Below are 22,516 nucleotides of genomic sequence, written 5' to 3'. Positions count from 1 at the left end.
TTGTATCTGGGGCACATCCTCCAAAGTAATTCCTGTGCACTTAGGAGAAGTCCTCACTTGTTGAAATGAGACATCTCTTGTTTATCTTGTAGCTCTCCTGGGTCTGTTGCCAGTGAATGGCTCCCACTGCAGGTGCCAAGCCAAATAAATACCTGCTGTAGAAAGGCATGCAGCCATCTGCAACAAAGCAGCCAAATCACTTCCTGCATGTAATCAGTTAAGGACTGGACAATGTGAAGGCAATTGATGCATGAGGTTTATTCTCTTTACGTACCTATTCAGGGCCTGCCTGATCTGGGAATGCTTTCTGTGTCCCGGTAACCCCAAGACCCATGCTAAGGACACTGAGAGATTTCACGGAATCATGGAATTCTGGTGTATCTTCACACAGCAGTTTCTGCTAAAGAGGTGGGTAACTTGAATGAGAACTTCAGTGAGGCAGATACAAACCTTGTCCTGAGTTCTGTCCCAGCTACACTGACACTACTACTCACAATAACTACTTTAAACTTAATTCAAGATGATCTTCAAGGTCCCCTTCCAATCCAAACCATTCCATGATTTTATACGTACCACCTGCACTCAGTGCATGGCAAACTTATCTAAAATGAAAGAGATAGGGCAGCAGGCAGGGGTAAATCTCAGCTTTCTAAAGTGATGCTGTCTGCTCCCTATCTTTTCCATACTTGCTAAAGGAACTTTGCCAAAGGTGGTGAAGGGAGACAGGGCAAGGGTATAATTCAAGAGAGTTCCTCCACAGCTCAGCCTTGTTGCCGCTGTCATCTGGACTGAAGAGACCTTACTCACATTCCCACAGAAGGGGTCTAGAAGCAATCTGAAATCTGCAGGTACAAAGCACACCCAGGCAGATAGTCTTGCATGTTGAAATAGTCCCAGGAGACACCCATTTCCCTTGTTCCAGGCCTGTTTGTGCAAGCACTGACTCAGAGGACCAGGCTCTGCACCATCTGCTGCACCGCAGCATGTCCATGACCTGACTGCTGCTCCTTTTGGCACACGGCTCTGAGGGAGAGCTGGCCGCAGAGTTTCACACATTGCTGCTCCATATCTAAACACAGCCTCACACTCCAGACCCCAGGAGACATCTGGAATTTCCTCAGCAGTAACCACTGTGGAATGAGTCTCATGGGTCAGTTCTTGTGAGCAGTCATGCAAGCATAAAGCCAAGTGCTGTCACGTAAACTGTCCTTACTCATGTGTACTGTCCAAGAGCAATGTGTAATCTGACTGCGCACGAGTGACAATGAATGATCTGCCCCCCCACATCCACTCAGAGCTGGATCTGCCAATGATAGCTGCACTGACCTGAAGCAGACTGAAGACTACCTGCTTGTTGCCTCAGTTTGCTACAGCTGGGCAAATCCTTCTTCCTGCAAAGAGCATGGTGCTTTCTTGGTACAACCATAAGGGGAACTTGCAGTCCAAGGCTTGGGTGGCTATAACATGGAGGGAATGGTGATTCCATTTCCATGATCTCAAGGGATGTCAGTAAAGGTTTCTAATTAGTGGCTTCTCCTAAGTTGACCATGTAGCTTCCTTCTAAGACCAAGCTAAAAGCCAGGTGCTTCCAAGGCTATCGTTACCAAGCTGCATCTAGAAAGGGCTCCAAATTAGTCATTAGATATTTCCCGATAACATGGGGCAATCACCATTTGCTTGTGACATATAATATTCTTGCAAGGCTGATCTCCTGAAGGACTAATCCAGCAGCTGTATGAAGCAGGATGAGCTGTAGATGATGGAGGCCAGTAATTAGAGTCTTAGTGTTCCATCAGCTTCCTATCTACTTAATCCCTTTTTATGACTGCTTTACACGCTGTATCTTATCTATTTTGGATCCTGACTCAGTTTTGTTCACAGACAGTACATCTAATCTAAGGCAAGACACATGGCAGCCTGACCCTAGAACAAACTGATTTGCTGAACTGCACTCATGTTCACAAAAGTCTGGAAGAAAACAGATGGGCTACCAAAGCAAAACAACAACAACAAAAACACAAAAAAAACCCAAAACACAAAAAAACAACAACAAAAACAATGACAAAAAACCAAGCCAAACCCAAAAGACATGACAAATAAAGTGCAACATTATATTTCTTACTAGAATCTAAACCTATGTGTAAATAAAATTTTAAAAACCTGCATCTCATTTTCATTAAAAGCTCATAGAAAACTGCTATTTTGCTTCTTTATAACTGAACTTGGCAAAATACCTTGACAAGAATGAAGAAAAAGAGTGACCTGTGTGTGCAGAGTGGTGGAAGCGTAGGTATGGAAACCTGAGGGTCTCCTAGTCACAGGTAAACAAGATTTCCAGTTTTCAAAAGCTAGGCAAATAAAGGGGCGCTCAGGGGAGCAATGCCTACTGAATAAGAGTGCGTGGTTGCACAGGGCTCAGCAGCAAGGCAAGCTCCAGAACCCAAATTCCTCTTTGGCTGAGCACCGTGCACCCTGAAAGCTAACGGAGAACCCCCACAGAAAACCCGCCGCTCCTTTCGGAGAGTGGAGTCCCAGCAGACGCTGGACGATTCTCGGGACGATGCAGCGCCACGCTTCCCTCGCTCCCGAACCTGAAGGAGCCGCTGTGCCGGCAGCGGCCGCTCTTCTCTCTCCGCCTTGCTCCTTTAGCCGCACACACCCACCGGTGGAAAGGAGCCAACGGGGCGCTGCCCCCCGGGTCCACTCCGGGAAATTCCCCGGCAGCTCCCGGCAGGGAATAAAAGCACGGGAGGGAAAGGGGGCCGCCTCGCCGGCTCCTGCACCCTCTCCGCCGCCAGCATCAGCCATGAACCCGCACCTCCGCCTCCTCCTCCTCCTCCTGGCCGTCGCCGCTCTATGCCAAGGTAAGCGGCGGAGCAGGGGTTACCCATCCGTCCGTGGCCGGCCCCGTCGGGGGGCCGGGGGTTTCGGGGGACCGCGGAGCCGAGGCTCAGAAGGCTCCTCCTGCCTGCCAGGTGCGCCGCTGGCCGGGGAGCTGCGCTGCCGCTGCGTGCGGACCGTGTCCGAGGTGATCCCGCCGCGGCGCCTGGCGCGCCTGGAGTTCCTCGCCGAGGGACCGCACTGCGCCGTGCCCGAGGTCATGTAAGTGCCCGGCCCCGGCCCCGGCCCCGGCCCCGGCCCCGGCCCCGGCCCCGGCCCCGGTCCCGGTCTCACCCCTCCCTGTCTCGCCCGCAGAGCCACGATGAAGCAGGGACAGCTGATCTGCCTGGACCCCGCCGCACCCTGGGTCAAGCTCCTGGTCACCAGGATCCTCCGCAGGTACCTGCCGGGCCAGCTGTCGCCAGCACTCGGGGCCAAACCTACCTTTTGGAGGGGCTTACCCCAGAGTAATGAGCCACATTCTGTTATTGATTCCTGTAGGAAAATTCTGGTTAGTCACAGCAAAAATGTGTCCAGAAAGTGCTTCTTTGTTTGGGGAAGAGACAGCCCAGCAGGTTGTCAGGGAGAGTATCCATAAGAAATGCCTGATTAATTGGAAATCTAGCCACAGTATGTTCCATCATCACCATCAGGCATCTTTTCCACACCTCCTATGGGATTTAGTATCTCGTGTATGCAAGAAAACTTATGGAAAGTTTTCCTGGCTGGCTTTACAATTTGAATTCTGCCTATTGCAGTTCATCCAACAAGCTCTGAGTGAGGGAAGGAACACCTTGGAATGAAGCTGCCTGTTTGCCACAAGATACCAGGAAACAGATGCTATGAGACCACAATAACTCAGCTCTCTAGTTTTGATGGGTTTGTAGATCAGATGTTCTATTTTTCATTCCCTCTCCTCATATTTGTTATTGCCTAATCCTATGAATGGTTTTATTGACTGAGATAAAGTGATTGAATCTATTTGATAAGACAATGGAAGCTTTGCTGGATGCCTCTCAGCAACCTTCTCAGAACTTGCTCCACCTTTGTGCAAGCTCCTTCTTGCCAAATACTGCTTGCTAATAGGTTCCTATAAAACAGCCTTAATATCTGAAAAGAAGATGGGCCCATCATAAAGATGATTTTGCAGATGTCCGCAGAGAGCGTGACATGAGAGGTTTGAATGGATTGTGCCGATGACTGGGGGTAACCCTTCCATCAGGAATAACAAGAGTGCTGTCTGGCACTTAACATTTCAGTGCCTGTTCAGGATTACATGGGAATAAAATCTGGTTCAGGCAAGAATAAACATTTGCTGAATCTCTTTTTCCTACTCCAACTCTCCAGCCTTTAACACAGAATGCCTCAGACCTTTTTGCACAAGGTACTGTCTAATGCAATCACAGATTTTCCCCCTGAAGTCTTTTTTCCCCTATTCAATACTTAGAGGAGTTTAATAATTTCTGTGAAATTGTGGGCGTTTGTGCCATGACTGGTTTGGTTTTTAACCAGATAATGTTGAGGTTGGTTAGTTGGTTTGTTTTTAAATTAATTTACATTACAATATTTGGTCTTTATGCACAAGATCTAAAGGAACAGTAAATGTTCTGGAGATACTTAGACATTTTATGTCTACTTGTATGACATAATGTCATAACTCATAAAGAATAACTAATTTTCATTATTCTGCTGTGGAAAATTGTATGTGGAGAGGTGGATTTCTCATGATAATGTAATAAAATATATGATGCAATAAAAGTGTTTTCCTGTTGAAAAATATCCTGGGTTTTTGTGAATTCCATGTTAAATGGACCTGTGTACCTGTGTCAGTTGGGCTAGAGGGATGCAGGGAAGCAGCGACCTCTGAGTACCCAGGGATTCCTGGGCAGACCTGCAGATCAGTCCTCTCTTTGTGCCAAACAAACGTTCCTATATTCAGAGGAACATCACTTAAACACTCTGATGTGAAGCTGACCTGAGATGCTGATATGAAGAGAGATTAGCCCAGGATAGATGTATGGAACCCAGGCACAGCCCTGCAATATGCAGGAATTTCTATTTTCTTTTCTTCAACCCACCTTGAAGTGGGCTGTGTTTAAAGTCAAACACATTTTGCTGGGTGGGAAGGAGTAACAGTGTTTGCTATGGTAAGAAACAGTAAAAGTTTGCAACAGTAAATTTGTTTCCAGAAGAAAAACTGATCAGGTCCCAGCTTGTTTCCAGAAGAAAAACTGCTCAGGTCCCAGCGGTTACAAGGATCTCTGGCACTTCTGAGAGCCAAGAATCCCTTTGTATGGATTCTTCAGTGCACCTTTCTAGGACAAGCAATCTGTCACTAGGTACATGGTTCTTGTTTACTGACAGACAAATCTACTGAGATGAAATGAAATCCACATGAAATCAAACAAAACCTCATCTGAAAGCACACCCACATCCTGGCCTTGCTGACATGGGGGAGTCATGAATGTTTTCCTATGACACCTGAGGAAGGCTGGCTCATCCCCAGAACATGGGACAGACAAATTAAGATAATATGGAAATCTGTCTCCTTTACACACCCAGGGGTAGAGAGCATGAGAAGTTCTTCCGTTTCCTTGTGAATTTCCTTGTATTTTTTTTTTCCTTGTATTAAAAAAAAAAATTAAAAAAGGTGGTTTTTCCTTGCCATTTAAAGGTGATCTGAGACTGTTGCTCCCTCTTCAGAACCTTGAGAAAGTCCTGTCTGCACTGGCCACCTCTCAACAAACTGCAGTGTGTCTGCACACATCATGGCTTTCCCCCTGGGAATGGTTTCTGCCTGAGATGCCCACACTGCCCTGTCACACCATGTCTGTCTCAGGAACAGCCCAGAGAGAGCTACATCCTGCTTCACTTTACCAGAGCAGCAGATATTTGCAAACTCCCGAGGCAGATTTTTCACTTTCCCTGCCTAGTACGCACCAAAGGCTGTGACTAAAACACCGACAATAACCGGGTCCTTTTGAAAGCTGAAAAGTGTAACTTGCCAGCAGGAATAGATACCTATTTAATATGCCATTTTTGAAAACCATGGCTCAGTAAAAACTTCTACAGTCCTTTCCTTCTGCTCTGTCATATGTTTTTCTTCAGATGCAAGTGAATAGACTAAAACAGCAAAGGAAAGATCTTGTGCAACTCTGGATTTTTTGCCTCCCACCCAGTTTTCAGCAGGAAAGTACATTGCCCAAGAAAAAATGCTAGTAAAACAGGACACATCAAAAGCCTCTCAGGTTTTTAAAGTCCTCATGAGGTTCAGGAATTGTTATCATCTGTTCTTTGAAATTCTCAAGATATTAAGCATGAATAAAGTTCATCTTCACAGCACCCTAAGAGATTCACATAAGAGCCTGTAGATAAGTCAAATGTACAAACTCACAGTAAGCCTATCACAGCATTTACATCTACATTTAACAATTGAAATTGTTTGGGTTCTTTGTTTTTGTTGGGTTGTGGGTTTTTTTTGTTTGTTTGTTTTTCCCCTCTGGAATTGAAAAGAGCATTTGGTTTCCATGTAAAGTTCCGTCTTTGAGTAAATAGCATATTTTATGCTAAATTGTAATGAACATGATGAACTGATAAGTTTATAAAATATTTGGAGGAATGACTGGGAAACTGCTTAGTTCTCCTTAGCTGCAGACCATGGAACCAAATGCTTTCATGGAGAAACTGAACGTGACACAAAGGTTCTGGTACTACTTTTAGAAAACACACAAGTTCAGCAAGGGAAAGGTAGAGACTTTAGAATTTCAGACACAAACTTTCTGCTGTTAAAAAAAAAAACAAACCCAAAACAAAAACCAAGGAGAAGAGTCGAGGACTTTGCAGCTGTGGGACATTACTGCTACAGTGTGTCTAATTACCCACGAAGAATTCCGAATATATAGAAGGGAATAACAACTAGTACATTCATAACTCTTTGGAGTCTACAATTTTCAAGATGCTTTGGAAAAATACACTTTCAATAAAGAAAATGCCAAGATCTTAGAGAGGCTTATATAGATAACATCAGCAATGCAAGCACGTTTGCTGAACTTTTAATATGAAAAGCACATTGAAAATTGTGACCTGGCATAGATTTCTGGGGCTTTTTTTAGGTTATGTGAATTCAAAGACTGTCACTAAATAGAAAGAGTTGTAACTACTTCTAGTAGTAATAGTTATTATTGCCTAGTAGTTATTTCATAATACAGAAACAGCTATTTCAGACAAATCAGATCTAAATTATTACTTTGTTTCTCCATGATAACATGCATCTGAATTGTAAAAAATGCATATTTTATGATTGGCTTTTCGCAAATATTACAATGAATATTATATGTGTAATGTTAGAAAGTTATGCTGTATTAATTCTCTTACATAGTGTGCTAAATGTAGTTTTAGGTTACAACATTATGTTAAAATAGAGATTATGTATGTGGGGGAAGTTTTTTTTTAGGAATGAGATTCTCACTTTGAGGAACACCTAAATCTTCCAAAGGAGAGGAATTTATGGCTTCTTATCAGAAGAAGTGAATTTCTTCAGGCCTTGCTCAGATTTGAAGACGCCAGGGGATTAAAGGAAACAGTTGACATACAACAGACAGAGTTTCTTGTTTAGAATAGAATGTATACATAACCATAAAGGATGTATGAATATGCAACAAGTGTATTGTTTTAAGGGTGATTCCTTACATAACAAGTTATGCTTTTCATGACTTAGTGTCCGAGAGCATCCGGACGTCAGTAATTTTTTGCTTTTTATTGTCTTGTAATTGTCCTAACTCTAAACTTTATTACTCTAATTGTATAATTATTATTTTATAACCATTTTATTATCATTAAACTTTTAAAATTTTAAAAACCAAGTGATTGGCATTTTTCACAGGTCAAACCATTAAAAGCCAGCATACGCACTGTATGTGGACGCATCTGAGCCACATTGCTTTTGGAAGAATTTAACTTGTCAAAAACCTTCGCCAGGATCATAGCCGAACATGAAGCCTAAATTGACAAATCTTTCCAAAGCTTTTCCCAACTTTATAAAAGAATTTTCCCACTGTCAGTAGGCTAATGAGGGTGCTGTTATTATTTTGGCATGCTTTCTATATGCTATTTCAGATCTTGGTTCGTTTTCTTCTTCCACTCTGCACAGGCGATTTTTTACTATAAAATTTGCCATTGAACGTGACAGAAGTCACCAATATGAAAGCTGCCAGCGACTCTATGAGGCTTCCCCCTTAGGAAACGTGGGCGTGCAGGGAATAACTATGAGGGGCAGCGGTGCTTGTCCGTGGAGCTCCGTGTTTACCCACTCCAAATTGCGGCGGGAATTTTGGCAGCCCAGGGAGCCAAAGGCTGAAGCCGAAGCCCGTGTTTGGGGCGCTGTTTGCGCGGCTCCTGCTCTTCCCTGAGGCTCCAAGTGCCCGTCACGCCGATCGCGCCTCAGCATCTCCCCTCCCTCAGCATCTCCCCTTCCCTCAGCATCTCCCCTTCCCTCAGCATCTCCCCTCCCTCAGCGTCTCCCCTTCCCTCAGCATCTCCCCTCCCTCAGCATCTCCCCTCCCTCAGCGTCTCCCCTCCCTCAGCGCCTCCCGTCCCTCAGCATCTCCCCTTTCCTCAGCATCTCCCCTCCCTCAGCATCGCCCCTTCCCTCAGCATCGCCCGTCCCTCAGCATCTCCCCTTCCCTCAGCATCTCCCCTCCCTCAGCGCCTCCCGTCCCTCAGCATCTCCCCTCCCTCAGCATCTCCCCTTTCCTCAGCATCGCCCTTCCCTCAGCATCGCCCCTTTCCTCAGCATCGCCCCTTCCCTCAGCATCGCCCCTTTCCTCAGCATCTCCCCTTCCCTCAGCATCGCCCCTTTCCTCAGCGCCGCCCGTCCCTCAGCGCCGCCCTTCCTCCCCTCAGCATCAACTCTTCCCTCAGCTCCGCCCTTCCCTCAGCACTTATCATCCCTCAGCGCCGCCCTTTCCCTCAGCATCTCCCCACCCTTAGCGCCGCCCTTCCCTCAGCGCCGCCCTTCCCTCAACACTTACCATCCCTCAGCGCCGCCCTTCCCTCAGCACCACCCTTTCTTCAGCACCGCCCTTCCCTCAGCACTTACCATCCCTCAGCGCCGCCCTTTCTTCAGCACCGCCCTTCCCTCAGCACTTACCATCCCTCAGCGCCGCCCGTCCCTCCGCTCCGCCCGCTCTGGCCGCGATCCCGGTGCCCCTCCCGCCCGTCGCTTGGTTGCGGCGGCGCTTCCGTCCGCGGGGCCGGCCGAAATGGCGGCGGCCACCGCAGCCTTCTCCCTCTCCTCCGCCTCCTCCTCCTCTGCCGCGCTATTGCGCCCGGGCTGGGCTCCCCTGAGGCGGTGGCGAACCCTCATCCGCAGCATCAGCGGCTCCCCTCGCAGCGCCGCCAGGTACCTTGCGCCGGTCGGATCTTTTTCCTCTTCGTTCTCCTCCTCATCCTCATCGCCCTCCGGGCGCGGCGGGTCCAGAGGGCGCGGAACGCCTGAGGGATCAGCGGGGTCGGGCGCGCCGCCATCCCCCTTCGGGCTGGATGCCCTCCGATCCCCGCTGAGTTCCTCCCGGGAAAAGGGGAAGAACCAGCGGGAGAACGGGCCACGGCCCTGGCCTTGCTGATCCATCGGGGATTTAAGCAGTGCCCTTGAAATTGAAGAAGCCCTTGCAATGTGAGCTTCCTGCCCCCTCCCTGAGGGGAGTCTGCGAGTTTGCTTGCTCCTGGTACCTTAAAGGGCCTGTCAGGGGATTTATACAGAACTACTGTATATATTCATCACTTGGTGGCAAACAGGGCATGCTTTGGTGCACTGGGGATGAGTGTCCTGACAATAATCACCCCCTGCATTTAATTTATTGCAGTGTCTGCAAAGGGATTCTGGTGGTGGTTTTGAAGCACTGCAGCTCTGAGCACTTGCCTGGGTGTGCATGGGAGGGTCTCTCTGAGCTCCTGCTTGTGAACCTTTTCATTTATATGTAATTGTGTTAAGACCTGGCTGAAAGCTGACTGAAGAAATTCAGCACATCACAAGTGCCAATGCTGAGAGCACTGTCTTTGTGATTTCAAGAATGAAAAGAGGAGTGAGCTGAACAGTCATTGCAATAAACATCTGACCCCTTGGATGTTCTGTGTATTCAAAATTGATTCTGTCAGTTTTGGGAGAAACAGCTGTATTTCTAGACCAGTGCATATCCTACTTCTGTTCTGTGCTGCTAGTAACTGTTCTTTTCCAGTTCTGTGAAACATAGATGTTCCTGCACTAATAATTTACCTGAGGTTTTTATGGGGTGTGGGACATGTCTGTTGTGATGCTGAATATGATCTCAGGGTTTTAGAGTACAAATTGATCTAAAATAGCAGTGCAGATCTTAGTCTGTGTTGTGGTCTGCAAGTCACTGGGTTCATAAACAAGAACTTTTGTCAAATCAATCAAATTATGTCAAATCAATTTTTAAGGAAATTTGAGGAGGGGAGTTAGTAACTTTCCTTAAACCAGTAAAACCTAAGGGCGTAAGAACATTGTCACGTTTTATTCCAAAATGCAAGAGTTCACGTATGTTTACGTGGCTAGCTGTGTGTGTTGGGAAGGTGAGTTGTGGCTCGTCTGGTGAACTCAAGCAGGTGAGCAGCATTGAAGGTAACAAGACAGGGAGTGCCCAGGTGTGCTGACCAATCACTAAAGGGAACAGAGGGCACACAGGTGTGATGCATGAACCATGAGGGTATAAAGGGTTGAGCAAGAAAGAGCACACACTTATAGCTTTCTGAAGTGGTGTGGTGTTCCTCTGTCTGAGTAGGGACTTGGAGTCTTCTGAAGCGGTATGGTGTTACTCTGTACGGGTGTATGCTGAAAGCATTCTGAAATAGTGTGGTGGCAGTCTGTGTGTTGCAGCTGTCTCAACTGTGACAAGTGGGAAAGCGTTTTTCCCATGTAGGTTTGTAGTGTGTTCATGATTTTTGACTAACATTTGAAATGCCTGTTAATATTTGAAATTTCATAGTGTTCAAAATGGTAGATCACACACTTAAAGGTGTCTTCTTCCTGGCAAAAAATTTTATGCCTAAATGTTGCATGTCTTTTTATTGTTTCAGCGACGAAGCAACCGTTATCTCAGGGACAAAACTTGCACACCAGGTTTTGAAAGAAGTTCGAAGCGATGTGGAGTCGTGGATATCTGCTGGGAACCAGAGGCCTCACGTCACTGTCATATTGGTAGGAGACAATCCAGCCAGTCACATCTATGTCAGGAACAAGATAAAAGCAGCTGCTGCTGTGGGTATGTCATATAAGTGTTCTGTTGGTAAGCACAAGATACTCTTGTTTAAAAGGAAAAAATAAAGCAGGAGGAGTTCCCTCAGTGTCTTAATTAAATTTTGCACCAATTTCTTCCACGTTTTCTCTGATGGATCTGAGGATTTGCATGGATATACGAAGAAAGTAGTTTTAATGTGTTTTGAATGGGAGCTGTAAGTTTCATTTTGCATCTTAAAATAGTGTTTGGGAACAGTTCTTAAGAATCAGATTTTTGGACTAAAAGACTAAGCTGATTGCTCTGTATCCTTATTCTGACGTGTCTTCTGTCTTTTGTTTTTATCAGGCATTTCTAGTGAGATCATACTGAGGCCTAAAGACATTTCACAGGAAGAACTCTTGGATATGACAGTACAACTTAACAAGGATTCCAGAGTTAGTGGTTTATTAGTTCAGCTACCTCTCCCAGGTGTGTGATGTCTTTGTCCCACTCCTCATACATAGCCCATGTAAGAGAAAAGAGTTTAATAGTTCTGAGCTGCAAGTGTACCTTGGGGCTATAAAAAACTCTTGAAAGACGACCTGCATAATGAATGGTTAGCTGAGGTGGCTGGGTTTTTTTGTTGTTGGTGAATATGCAGTTCATTTTCAAGAAGACAAATTCTGCAAGTAATTTCATATGTAAAACTTGCCTTCTTTAATGATCAGTTAGACTGGTGTTTCAAAGCATTTCACATAATTTATCCAGTTTAATTATATTTATTTTTTGAGTGTGTTGCACTGCTTTGCCTTGAATTCCATGCTTTCATCCCCTATATCGTGCAGAAATATGGTATGTAGCAGGTGATGCTATAGCCTTTTTCATAGTGATTCCAGGTTTTGCCTTGAACATTAAACATTTGTTTTCTTTGTCGGCTGTGATGTTCCAGGTGAACTTTGTGCAAAGGTCCTAATAGCTTTGATTAAATTTTAGGGTTTTTTATTTACCTTCTCCTAATTTGTACTGAAATATCACCAGGGAGTAGCTGGCAAACTGGTATTTTTGGGGTGATAAAACTTGCAGAGAAATAAAGAACTAAACTGAAAATGTTTTTTGTTTATAAGATGGCAAAACTGGGGGCAGGTGCTGAGAGTTATGGAGGAAAAAAATGCTTTAGTTGTATTTGTAATAAACAGTAGTATTCATGAGTTGGCACTGCTACCTGAAATTGGACATGTACTGAAATAAATTTGCCACAAGGTGGAAGTATAACACAAGCAAGGAGCCACCTCCTGGCCTTCAAGGTAGGAGCTGATGGAATGTGGTCAGTTTTCCTTTGGAGGATCATCTCTTCCACTAACAGATATTTGCAGCAGCAGGTGATGTAAATAACAAGTGATAACTGCAAAAGATGGAGCACAGGCAGCCTGGGGATGGGAATCATGCTGTCTGAAACCTGTAGCAAAGGAAGCAAGCTTGTACACGGGGCTTCCAGTCCAGTGCTGTGCTCCCTAAAAGTGGGAGGTGTCACATATCTTGCTAGTGAAGGTACTCAGGGGAATGGTTATGTGTCACTTGCAATGCATTTATGAGGAGGATATCAGGTCACTGCAGTCCACTTTCATCAGTGCGCAGTTCAGAACTTCTTTCAGTCTTCAAATGTAGTGAATTTAAACCTGGTCAACATGAGAAGAAAAAAAGCCTGCTGATAATTTTAGCTGTGTCAGATTAAATGTTTGATGCTTCTGCACTGCAATGCTCGAGTCCATAAATGAGGGCTAGTCCTAAATTTGGTTGAAGATTCCTCCCAAGAATTGCGACATACCTGTCATAATAACTGCATGACTAATTAGCCTCCATCCAACCTATTGGACAGGCACAGCTGTTGCTTGTGCTCGGAAAAGCCTTAAAACAATTTAATCAATAGTAGAACTTCGTCAATATTGTAGTGTCTGCATAATAGAGTTAAATGTGCAACTTGTCATGAACTGGAAATACTCAGTAAGCTCTTTTCCACGAGTTATGTTGTTATTCCATAACAATGTAACTCGGATAACTTTTTTTTCCTCGATAGAGCTTAGTAAACTAAAGGGCCAAAAGCTAAGTTAGCTCATTTTCCAAATTTTATTTGCCTTGTAATGGAAGGAGACAAAACCCATGAATTGTTAAAACTCATATTAATGGAAACTCCTTATTCCAGAATTGAGGTAGTGGTGTTGGGTTTGGAGCTTTTTTGCAGTAAACCACACAAAGTGTGGCTTTTGATCAACATTGGGTTAAAAATGGAATCAGAAGTAGCTCTGTTCTGTTGCACTATTTTAAGTGGGGGTGACTTAATTTTGAGGATTGTTGTCTTTGCCTGAGGAGAACTTTTTTTCTGTGCACCTTTTGAGTGCATTACTTGTGATAGTTTTCTGGACATTTTCCTGTGTCTTAGTTTGAATTGCCTGGGAGGTGGCCCTGAGATATTAACCTATTTGAGACAGAAGATGAAAATCCATGCAGTGTTTTTTTCAAATCTGTTTTGTGCTATGGTATTGTTTTCATTAGTCTTCCCTTTTGAAAACCAGTCTTTATTTTTCATGTGCCAGCACCAGAGGCACTTGTTGTGTAAATATGAGTTTCTCTGTGTGCAGATGTTTGGCCAGTGATACCCAGTGTAGTCCTGCAAGTTTTACCAAAAAGGGAGAGGAGGAGTGCAGAGAGGAACTTGGCCTGGTGGGTGGCCTGTAATGACAGCAAGGAAATTTGTATGGGTATCAGCTCATGTTTTATGAGACTGACAGTAAGATAATCAACAAGTTATTTTGTTCCTCTGGAAATAAGGCATGTGGGATCCTCTTCTCTGGCCCCCAGCTCACTTCTCCCTGACTGTTCAGCTGCATTTCTTCCCAGTACTTTAAACCCTCTTCTGGAATTGTGTAAATTGGTTTTGAATATGGAAAATACCAATGTAAATCATGGGGTTTTTTTTCCTTTTATATAACTGTCTATCTGTCTGGTTTTGGGAAGCTAAAGACAATGTGGAGGAGGTGTTTTTCAGCGCAGTGTTCTGCTCATCCCAGGCACAAGGAAAAACATGGCTGCCAAGTTTGTGTTGGAAGAACAACTGACTTGCCTAAGGGTAACAAGTTCTTTTGCAAAAGCCATTTAATAGGTTACTCCAAATTTCTTTCTTGGTTTTGTTTTCTTTTTTTAATTCCCAAGTTGACATAAAAACAGGGTTATGGTTGCTTTCAGTATCTGTGAGGCAAGTTTCAGTTCTAAGAGACTCTTTAATCAATGTACTTAATATATTAATTTCCGCAGTCTTTTCTCATTAGGATTCAAAAGGAAACTTGCTCTTGTCAAAAAACAACAGAATTGTAAATCATAGCAGCCTGGTTTAACTCTAGGGGTTTTCTAATTGGAAATCTTAACAGATTGCCATGGTTTAAGTTCTACAACATGCTTATCTTTTATCTAGCTCCTTTTAAAGGAAAACCACAAAAATCTACTAAATTAAACCATCCTGTTTATGTCTCTAAAATATTTTACTGACAACATCTGACTTTCTTACTGATGCTTATTTTCCTTTATTTGGTTTTTTTAAACCTCCTGTAGTGCCTTCTGACTTGGGCACTGGGACATCTTGCCTCGTAGTTGCAGGATTCTGTTCAGGTTGTGGGTAGAATGGGTGATGTAAGGGATGCAAAAAGCAATTGCTCTGCAATGGAAATTGTAAACCCTCTGCCTGTTTGTCAGGTTTAGGGGAAGGTACTTCGGTTCACTCTTACTGGTGCTTGGGAGGAACAGCCAAATTCCCAGGAGGTTCAGTAACAAATTGGTCATTAACCCACAGAGGGTCAGTGGCTTTCTCCCCATCTACCCACTCTGGGGGTCTGCTTGACTTTCTCCCAGACAAAACCTTTCAACAGGTCTGGGTCAATGCAGGCTGTGGGTCGGTCAGTGCTGGTTTGGGGCTCTGAGCAGGCCGTGGGTCAGTCATTAAACACAGTTTGCTTTTTGGGTTAGCATGGGATTTTTGTGGAGCTGTTCCTCTGTGGTGTTATGTATTCCAGGTTGATGCTTGGGTTTGTAACTCTGCAGGGAGAGGTCCAACAAACAGCTTTTTTCATAATCAGCACTAATGTTTATGCAGTATAAGTTTTAAGCAGTTGCAAAGCTGTCCTGTATCATTACTGCATATGAAAAATATTCAGTATGAGTACATATGAATACAAAATTATGTGCTGGTAATGCCATTCAAGCCATATTCAATGTTTTGGGATCACCACAATCAAACAGTTTTGTGTATTCTCACTTCTTTAAATGAAGTAGGATATGTTTTGAGTCTACTGATTAACTGACTAAAAAATAGTATTGTTGGAAAAGGAAAGCTAGACCTTCAAAGTTACTTCAGCTTGAGGTTTGCATGAATCTGTTTAAAAATGTGCTCTGTGTGCTTAGAAACCAGAGAAATTCATATAACTGTTCTCCTGTGGATTGTTGGGGTTTTTGAGCTCCTTCATGTTCAAGAATTCTACATTGCAGAAGTGACTTCCTTAAACATTTCTTCTTTACTTCTTCCTGTCCTCACTCTCAGCTGAGTAATGGGCTTTCATGTTTTGACTGAATCTGTTGTATCAACACTGTGACAAATGCCTTGACCTAATCTTTAGTAAACTCGTTGAAAAGGGGAAATTGCCTTTAAGGGTGAGTGTAGTTCATTTGATCAAGAGCAGTCATTAGTGACCCTGGCTAGATCCAGGCTTGCCAGTGCCATGATGTATTGAGGGCACCTGACAGCGAAGGAGCTGTAGCTGAGGGCTGTGTCTCCCCTAGATCACATAGACGAGCGGATGGTCTGTGACGCCATCGCCCCTGACAAGGACGTGGATGGGTTCCATATTGTGAACGTTGGACGGCTGTGTCTCGACCAGCCTTCCATAATCCCTGCCACCGCTGCTGCTGTCTGGGAGATCATAAAACAGACGGGTAAGAGACTCTTCCCATCCTGGGAGGTGAACAAGGGATGACCTCAGGTGGGAGCTAGAAGGTCAAGGTGCTCTAAATGCATTGGGCTAAATGAAGAACAAATGTTTAGGGTATTAATCTGAATAAGGAGCTGCCAAATAGATGGGCTTTTGTGCCATTAGCACAACTATTAACAAAGTGTAGACAGTAGTATTTGGTGGAACACTTCAGTAACTTTCTGAATTTCATAGTTTTGCAGGTAATTTTCTGTGCTGTTCTATTTGTCAAATAGAAGATTGGATGCATAAGTTCTTGTCGAGAAGGGGGAAAAACAAGTATGAAAAATGGGAGCACTTAATTCAGTACTGGAAGGGGAAAAAATGCCTATGTGTTGCATAGTTGTAATTTTTTATTTGGAATATACATGTTCTTACTGGTAGATGTAAGTGCTTCCCTTTGTGGCTGGAGCAAGGAAATTAAGTCCTTGCTAAGAGTGATTTTGGTAACCTGAATGAGTTGCCAGGGTGAAAGGTGAAAGCTGTTTTGTGGGCTGATCCCTCAAATTCAGTCTTGTGGATTTTCAAGTCGTGTTGATGTCAGCAGTCCACAACAACAAAATAATTGTCGTGGGGATTAAGAAGGAAGGTTTAGCTGTATCAAAATAGTGGGATATAATTTTTTAATACTTTTTTTTTTCCCCCACAAGGAATACAAACATTTGGAAAAAATGTTCTTGTAGCTGGAAGATCCAAAAATGTTGGAATGCCTATTGCAATGCTTTTACATACTGATGGAAAACACAAAAGGCCTGGAGGTAAGTCCAGGAATGTTGTTCCAATGTTTCCATTTGTGAAGGCCTGAAAATAAAGCTTACTAGAGGACTGAGATTAAAGAGAAAGCTTTCCACTCTTGTCAGTACTTGCAACCAGACCAAGAAAATAAATTTGCTAACCTGTTTCCTGACTTACTCTCAGGAGAGCAGTTTCTGGACTTCTTCTGCTGTTCAGTCATCATTTCCTCCTCCATTTGAAACAGCTGCTTTTTCAAGTGATCCTTGAAGGTGGTACTGGCAGTGAGGCCTTGAGCTGCAGAGGCTCCTGTGGTGTTTATACAATGTAGCTGTTTATAGGACTTGTCCTTGTGCTTGTTCAATATTGATTTCGTTGGTCATACACATGAGCATGCGGGTACTCCTGTGTATACATGTGCACACACATGTTTATCTAGGAATAAGCAAAAAAGGTGTGGCATGACCTTTGTGTTGTGCTGTGTCAGTGAGGTGCTGCTTATGAAAATACCCGAATGACCAACCAAGGAACTCTTCAGCGCGAGTACCATGATTACTTGTTGGCCTGGGGGATATTTCTGCAGTGCAGTTTATATCCCCCTGGAAATTGAGTGTTGTGGTGGAAATATTTTAAAGTAATTCTAATTACAGAAGCCTACAGTAGTGCTGCTATAATTGTGCTGTAGAAATTAAAGCAAATATAATGTAGCTAGAATACTGCCCTTTTGACTCCATTTTGATGTTAGGAACTGCTGTGGTGTATAATATGTGGTGTGCATAAATGAGGTAAACATAGACATTTAATCCCAGGCCTATTTAATTGGAGCAGAGTGAAATCTGTTATTAATATAATAAAACACTAAAAAGCTTTATACTAATCACAGAGTTGGTTTTTCTGTTCAGCCTCTGTGGGAAAGTTGCTATTTGGAACTCCTCTCAGTGCCTGGATCGTAATTACTATTGGTACATAGTTATGGTCTCATCCTCATTCCCACGAAAATTAGTAGCATTTTTGCTATTTGCTGCAAATACTGGATGACATTTGTTATTGGCAGTGCAGCTGATGTTTGAAGTAGGCTTGGTAGAACACAAAGTCATGTTACAAGCTACTTATTTACATGTTTCCCACTTGGAAATGAGGAGACCTAGTGACCTGTGATGCTTTCAGCAGCTTTTTGCAAGACTCTCACCAGCTGCATGAGCAGTTTTGAGCTGTAACTATTTGCAGCTTCCGGCTTTTGAGTGGATTGGATCCACGGCTCAGTTTGGTCTTGTATCCTGGGTTTCCAGTTTCTGTTTGACTGTCTGGTAGTGCAGCTTGTTTTGAGGGGCCAGTCCATGAGATTTTTGTGGTTCTTCATGGTCTTCTGCCAGTGTTTTGTTTCCTGGCATGTCAGAAGACTTCCCTTGCAACCCTGCTTGCTGGCATTGCCAGTGTTCTAAGTATATCACATATGTGGTGTAGGGTCAGAAGAATGTTCAGGTAGTCCCTTACTGACACTGGAGCCTAGATACAGAAAGAATTAACGCACTGGACTTATCCTTGCCTAATCTGAAGAACTGGATTTATTTATCAGGTAGTTTTCTAGTTTTCCAGTCTGCTGTGAGTTGGCACACAGTATAAAGCAGCTGGCAGTGAGAAAACAAGGGGATGTGTACTTCTCTGATAATGAGCTGGTGTTAAGTGTGTATGCTGTGTATATGATGATAAATACTTCTGTATTTGGGGTGACTTCTGTACAGAATACTTCTGTATTCTGTATTTTGGGTGGCATTTTCCTCCCTAACTCACAGATGGGGCTCTCCTGAAGATCAGGTTCATCTTTTGCACTTGGGTTTAATTTCTGCTTCTGCTGTGAGCAGCAAGAGACTGGCCTGGGTGGTGTGTAAAAAGGAAGGGAGGTCAGGCCATGGTTTTAGCTTGCTTTTTTTTTTTTTTTTTTTAAACTTAGGGTGATAGGGACCAGAGAAGACCTACAATGGAACACTGAAAAAGAACTTTCTCAGGTTATCAATCAAGAAAATTTTTTTCAGTGACTGGGTTGATTTTATTTTTTTTTTTAATTGAGAAACTGTGCAAGGGGTGGATGTGTATGGTACTTTTTTTTGTTGTAGGTTTTGGTTGGTTTTCTTTATAGATTATGAACAAAAATTCAAGATTGGGCACTGTCTTAATTTGTGATGTTTCATCTGTAGATACACTTATGTCCTGCAGGTGGCAATATCTGATCAGATGTGAACCACTTCCAAAATAAATAATGTTCTTTGTAGGCAGGTCAAGAGATTATTTCTGTTTTGTGAGCTAGGGGATTGACTTGGGAGTATCATGTGGAATCTTAATTGTTAAATATATTCCTCTTCTTTCAGCAGAAGTAGCAGTATAAAAATAATTGTTTATTTTCTGTTTGGGCATGATCACAAATAAATGGAAAGCCTCCCCTTTCTGAGGTGTCTGTAAGCTTCTGGACTGCTGTTGTCAAGGTACGGGCTTTTTTTTTCCCCCCTCTTTTTTTCTTCTTTCCTTTTTGGTAGTGAAAGCAATTATTTGGTTTCAGGAGTTGACTACAGACACATTCCTCACTAAAATCTTAGAGGCAAATTACCACCAATTTTATTCCTCAGAGGTAACCTTGTAACTTTGGATTTTATCCTTTGTTTTTTCTCAACCTTTCTGCTGAGTAATGATCATGTTTTTTGTTATTTGGCCTAAAGCAGGTATTGGTAGACTCCTCTATTTTTTTTTCCAAGCCTGTACTTTTCAGTTATCTGCAAATGTTTTGATCTGCTTGTCTCTGGGGAGATGCTGTGCACTGCACAGCCTGAAGAAGAGGGGTAAAAAGTGAGGGGAAAGAGCAGAGAAGCCAGAGCCCAGGAAGGTTGAAGATGAGATGCCTGAAAGAGTTAATAAGATGAGAGGCATAAATTTGACCAGTCAGACCATTCCATAGGAAGCAGATACAATGGTAATGTCTGAGAAGGCAAAAGGTTTTTGTTTAATTGCAAGTAACATGGCCTAGGTGTCTGTGAATGGAAGGCAGAGATGGGGGAGTGTAACATCTGAACACTGTGTAGTACAAATAATTGCAGAGAGGGTTGGAAGGAGTCTTCTTTGAGAGCCATTCTCTTTGCTGCTTGCTTGGGGAGTCTTCAAGGGAATACCACTCCTGCTGTTGGATGCAGTAGGAGACTTTGGACCCTCTCCCTGTGACTGTTCATGCTGTGGTCCCTCCTCAGTGTCTCCATCAAACAGCACAAGAGTTTTTCATGTCTAACCAGGGGAGTGTATTCTGCAGGAGCAGAAGAATGTGTGCTTCTTTTGCTTCTGCTGGTGGTCTTGTACTGAAGCTGTCATGTGTGGCAGACAGCTGAGTCTTGTGGTGCCCTCTACAAACTGGGCTTGATAAAACAGACCCTGGATTCTGTGCTGGGCTTGCTTTGTGGAGTTCCACTGAACATAACGAAGCCATGCAAGGGCTTACCTTCCTGTGGAAGGGAATTTAGTCCACAGTATATTTTTAAGAAAAGTGTTTTTTCATATATGCGAGCAGCAAGTGTTGTGAGTGTTCTGCCTATGCTGATTTAAAATTCATGTCCCAAGACAAATCTGATTATGTGTTCTATTGTTAACGTACCAAAGTAATTTGTGCCTGAAGGTAAATTCTGTACTTTTTATAGCATTTCATATCTGTCAAATAATTGTTTTTCTCTTCGGTTTCAGGTGATGCTACAGTGACCATTACTCACAGACACACCCCAAAAGAGCAGCTCAAGATCCATACACAGCTTGCTGATATAGTAATAGTTGCTGCAGGTAATACTGGTTGGTGTCAATACTCCAATTGCAGCATTTCAAACCTAAAAAGAGGACTTTGCAGTCTGTGGCACTGACTGTTTCACATTTCTCTGAATAATCAGTGCTTGTGCTTGCTGATGGTGTTGCAGTGGGTAGGATTTCTCACTGTAGGAAGGGCAAATGATTTGGCTCTTTGTTCTTGCCCTTCACATTTGCAGACTCATAAACTGTTTCTCATCACATGCGACACCTTTCCCTTAGGGAAACTTTGGAGTGAACTCAAGATTGGGAACCAGTCAGTGCATAGTTTATACAGGTATAATTATGTAAATTAAAACATTCTCTGTGCTGTGGAAAAATCATGAGTCATTTAAAATTTGACAGGAGGGTTTCTTTAAATCAGCTGGAGCCTGCTTTCATAAAACCATGGTATTATTCCCCTGCTGTTAGAATTAAGGCCAGTCTTGCCAAATTAACTGGAGGTTTGGGTAACCTATGTTAGTAATGGCTGGGTTTTTTTCTCTTTTACCATGTCAAGAGAAAGATAATGGTAATTGCCTAGGGGAAGGGGACTGAAAGATCAGTGCCTGTACTCTTAAAGCAATGTAAACTGATACAGTTGAACTTATCTGTCCCAAAGAAACAGGCGGAACTCTGCTTCTAAGCAGCCTTGCTTATTTGTTTGCAGGTATTAGAGGTAGAACTACAAATTAATTTTTCAAAATTGAACGACCCAACTTAGCATAACCTTGGTAAAATTCTGGGTCCCTTTGCAGCTCAGGGATATCATCCTTCTCTTGTACCATTTTGTAGGGACTACAAGAGGATTGTCTTTGCTCTTTTCTGCTCCCTTCCCCCTCTTTCTCATCCTCAAGACCCAAGACTTCCTTATGTATTTTCTAGATGAAGACAGACAGGTGCCTGTCTAAAGCTTGTCACTTCCTGGTGAAATGAGATGCCCTTTCCTTCAGGTTTAATTTCACTGCCTCTTTCCTAAGGCAGGCCAGGAGTAAGTATCAACATATTTGTCCCCCATCTAATTGTTCAGCTGTGGGCCTGACGAGAATTCACCACTGTGAATGAAAGGCAACAATGGTTGTGCTAACTGGAAAATAAACCACTAACTTTTCATCCAAATTCACTGCTTCCAGTTTAATCATTGCTTCGGATTTTTGTGCTGAATGTGGTTTGTTGTTGTTTATGCTTGGACTTAAATGGCCCAGTAGCAATTCAGCCATATTGACCTTTCACATTATTTTCCTGTGTCATTTGTAACAGGAGTGTGATACAACACTCGTTACACAACTTGAGATATACTTGGAATGATGAAAAAACCTAGGGCTAGGTTATGCAAACAGCACACAGCCCTGCCCCGGTGGGTGCTCTGGGGAAAGTTGTGCTTTAGAAAGGTGGAATCACTCCAAGCTTCCTTTTGTTACATGAGAACTGTGCACATTTTAGCTTTGGGGTCACACACTCCCCAGAAATGGGTGATCTATTCAGTGGGTGTTACCTTTCTTGCAACTTGTACCTTGCCAGGTTGGAACAGGTGCTTTTACATGCCACTGCAGAAGATAAGCACATGGAAAAGAGCTTTTTTTGTGTGTGCTTGCATGGAAGACCAAGGTTCCTTTTCTTTTGTAGTACTTTCACAGGAGCCATCTGCATCCTGGCTCCTGTTTGGTGACTTGTTCGAGTGAGTCTCTTCTGATCTGGTGCAGTGCTTTCCTGTTCACTTGCATTCATGGTTTTGGTAATACTTCAAATCAGGTGCTTCTTTTTTGTTACTCCTGAATGTGAGAAGATTTTGTCTCTGCTGTCTCTCATTTGCCCCCAGGCATGGGGCACCAGTTTTCCTGCTTATTT

The 22,516-nt window shown here is 43.4% G+C and overlaps 2 protein-coding genes across 15 annotated transcripts in view; both read left to right on the top strand.

Moving 5' to 3' along the window:
* Positions 1-2,405: 2,405 nt before the first annotated feature.
* LOC116183551 (uncharacterized) lies at positions 2,406-7,738 on the top strand. 4 transcript variants are annotated; one of them, XM_085578428.1, is made up of 4 exons: positions 2,406-2,864; positions 2,976-3,102; positions 3,196-3,279; positions 3,639-7,738. In XM_085578428.1, the coding sequence occupies exons 1-4, from the start codon at positions 2,561-2,563 to the stop codon at positions 3,655-3,657; spliced, it is 534 nt and encodes a 177-aa protein (XP_085434554.1). In that variant the 5' UTR covers positions 2,406-2,560; the 3' UTR covers positions 3,658-7,738. The 4 variants fall into 4 exon arrangements, with proteins under 4 accessions (XP_085434554.1, XP_077638781.2, XP_085434553.1 ...); XM_077782655.2 differs by having other exon boundaries at positions 2,561-2,864; positions 3,196-7,738; XM_085578427.1 differs by having other exon boundaries at positions 2,561-3,102.
* Positions 7,739-8,991: 1,253 nt separating this feature from the next.
* The window catches only part of LOC144246240 (epigen), a 49,817-nt gene continuing 36,292 nt past the window's right edge, over positions 8,992-22,516 (top strand). For 5 of the 11 annotated variants that reach the window (XR_014954951.1, XR_014954953.1, XM_085578415.1 and 2 more), the window contains exons 1-6: positions 8,992-9,280; positions 10,975-11,159; positions 11,481-11,603; positions 15,939-16,091; positions 16,777-16,884; positions 20,576-20,668. Coding sequence is in view for 8 of the 11 variants with exons in the window: in XM_085578415.1 (XP_085434541.1) it covers positions 9,141-9,280; positions 10,975-11,159; positions 11,481-11,603; positions 15,939-16,091; positions 16,777-16,884; positions 20,576-20,668 (802 nt within the window). In the remaining 3 variants the exon portion in view is untranslated. The remainder of the gene's footprint in view (positions 9,281-10,974; positions 11,160-11,480; positions 11,604-15,938; positions 16,092-16,776; positions 16,885-20,575; positions 20,669-22,516) is intronic. The other 6 variants (XM_085578418.1, XM_085578417.1, XM_021529532.4 and 3 more) reach the window with 4 other exon arrangements.

Source organism: Lonchura striata, chromosome 4 (assembly GCF_050655825.1).
Source record: "Lonchura striata isolate lonStrDom1 chromosome 4, ASM5065582v1, whole genome shotgun sequence".
Lineage (NCBI taxonomy): Eukaryota > Metazoa > Chordata > Aves > Passeriformes > Estrildidae > Lonchura > Lonchura striata.
This window is presented reverse-complemented; position numbering and strand designations above follow the sequence as displayed.

What these genes read in the sequence shown, in the direction of transcription:
- LOC116183551 (XM_085578426.1), top strand. Translation starts at nt 2,561, where the DNA reads ATGCAGCGCCACGCTTCCCTCGCTCCCGAACCTGAAGGAGCCGCTGTG. An exon ending in TGCGCCGTGCCCGAGGTCAT is followed by an intron (nt 3,103 to 3,195) that starts GTAAGTGCCCGG and finishes TCTCGCCCGCAG; the next exon opens with AGCCACGATGAAGCAGGGAC.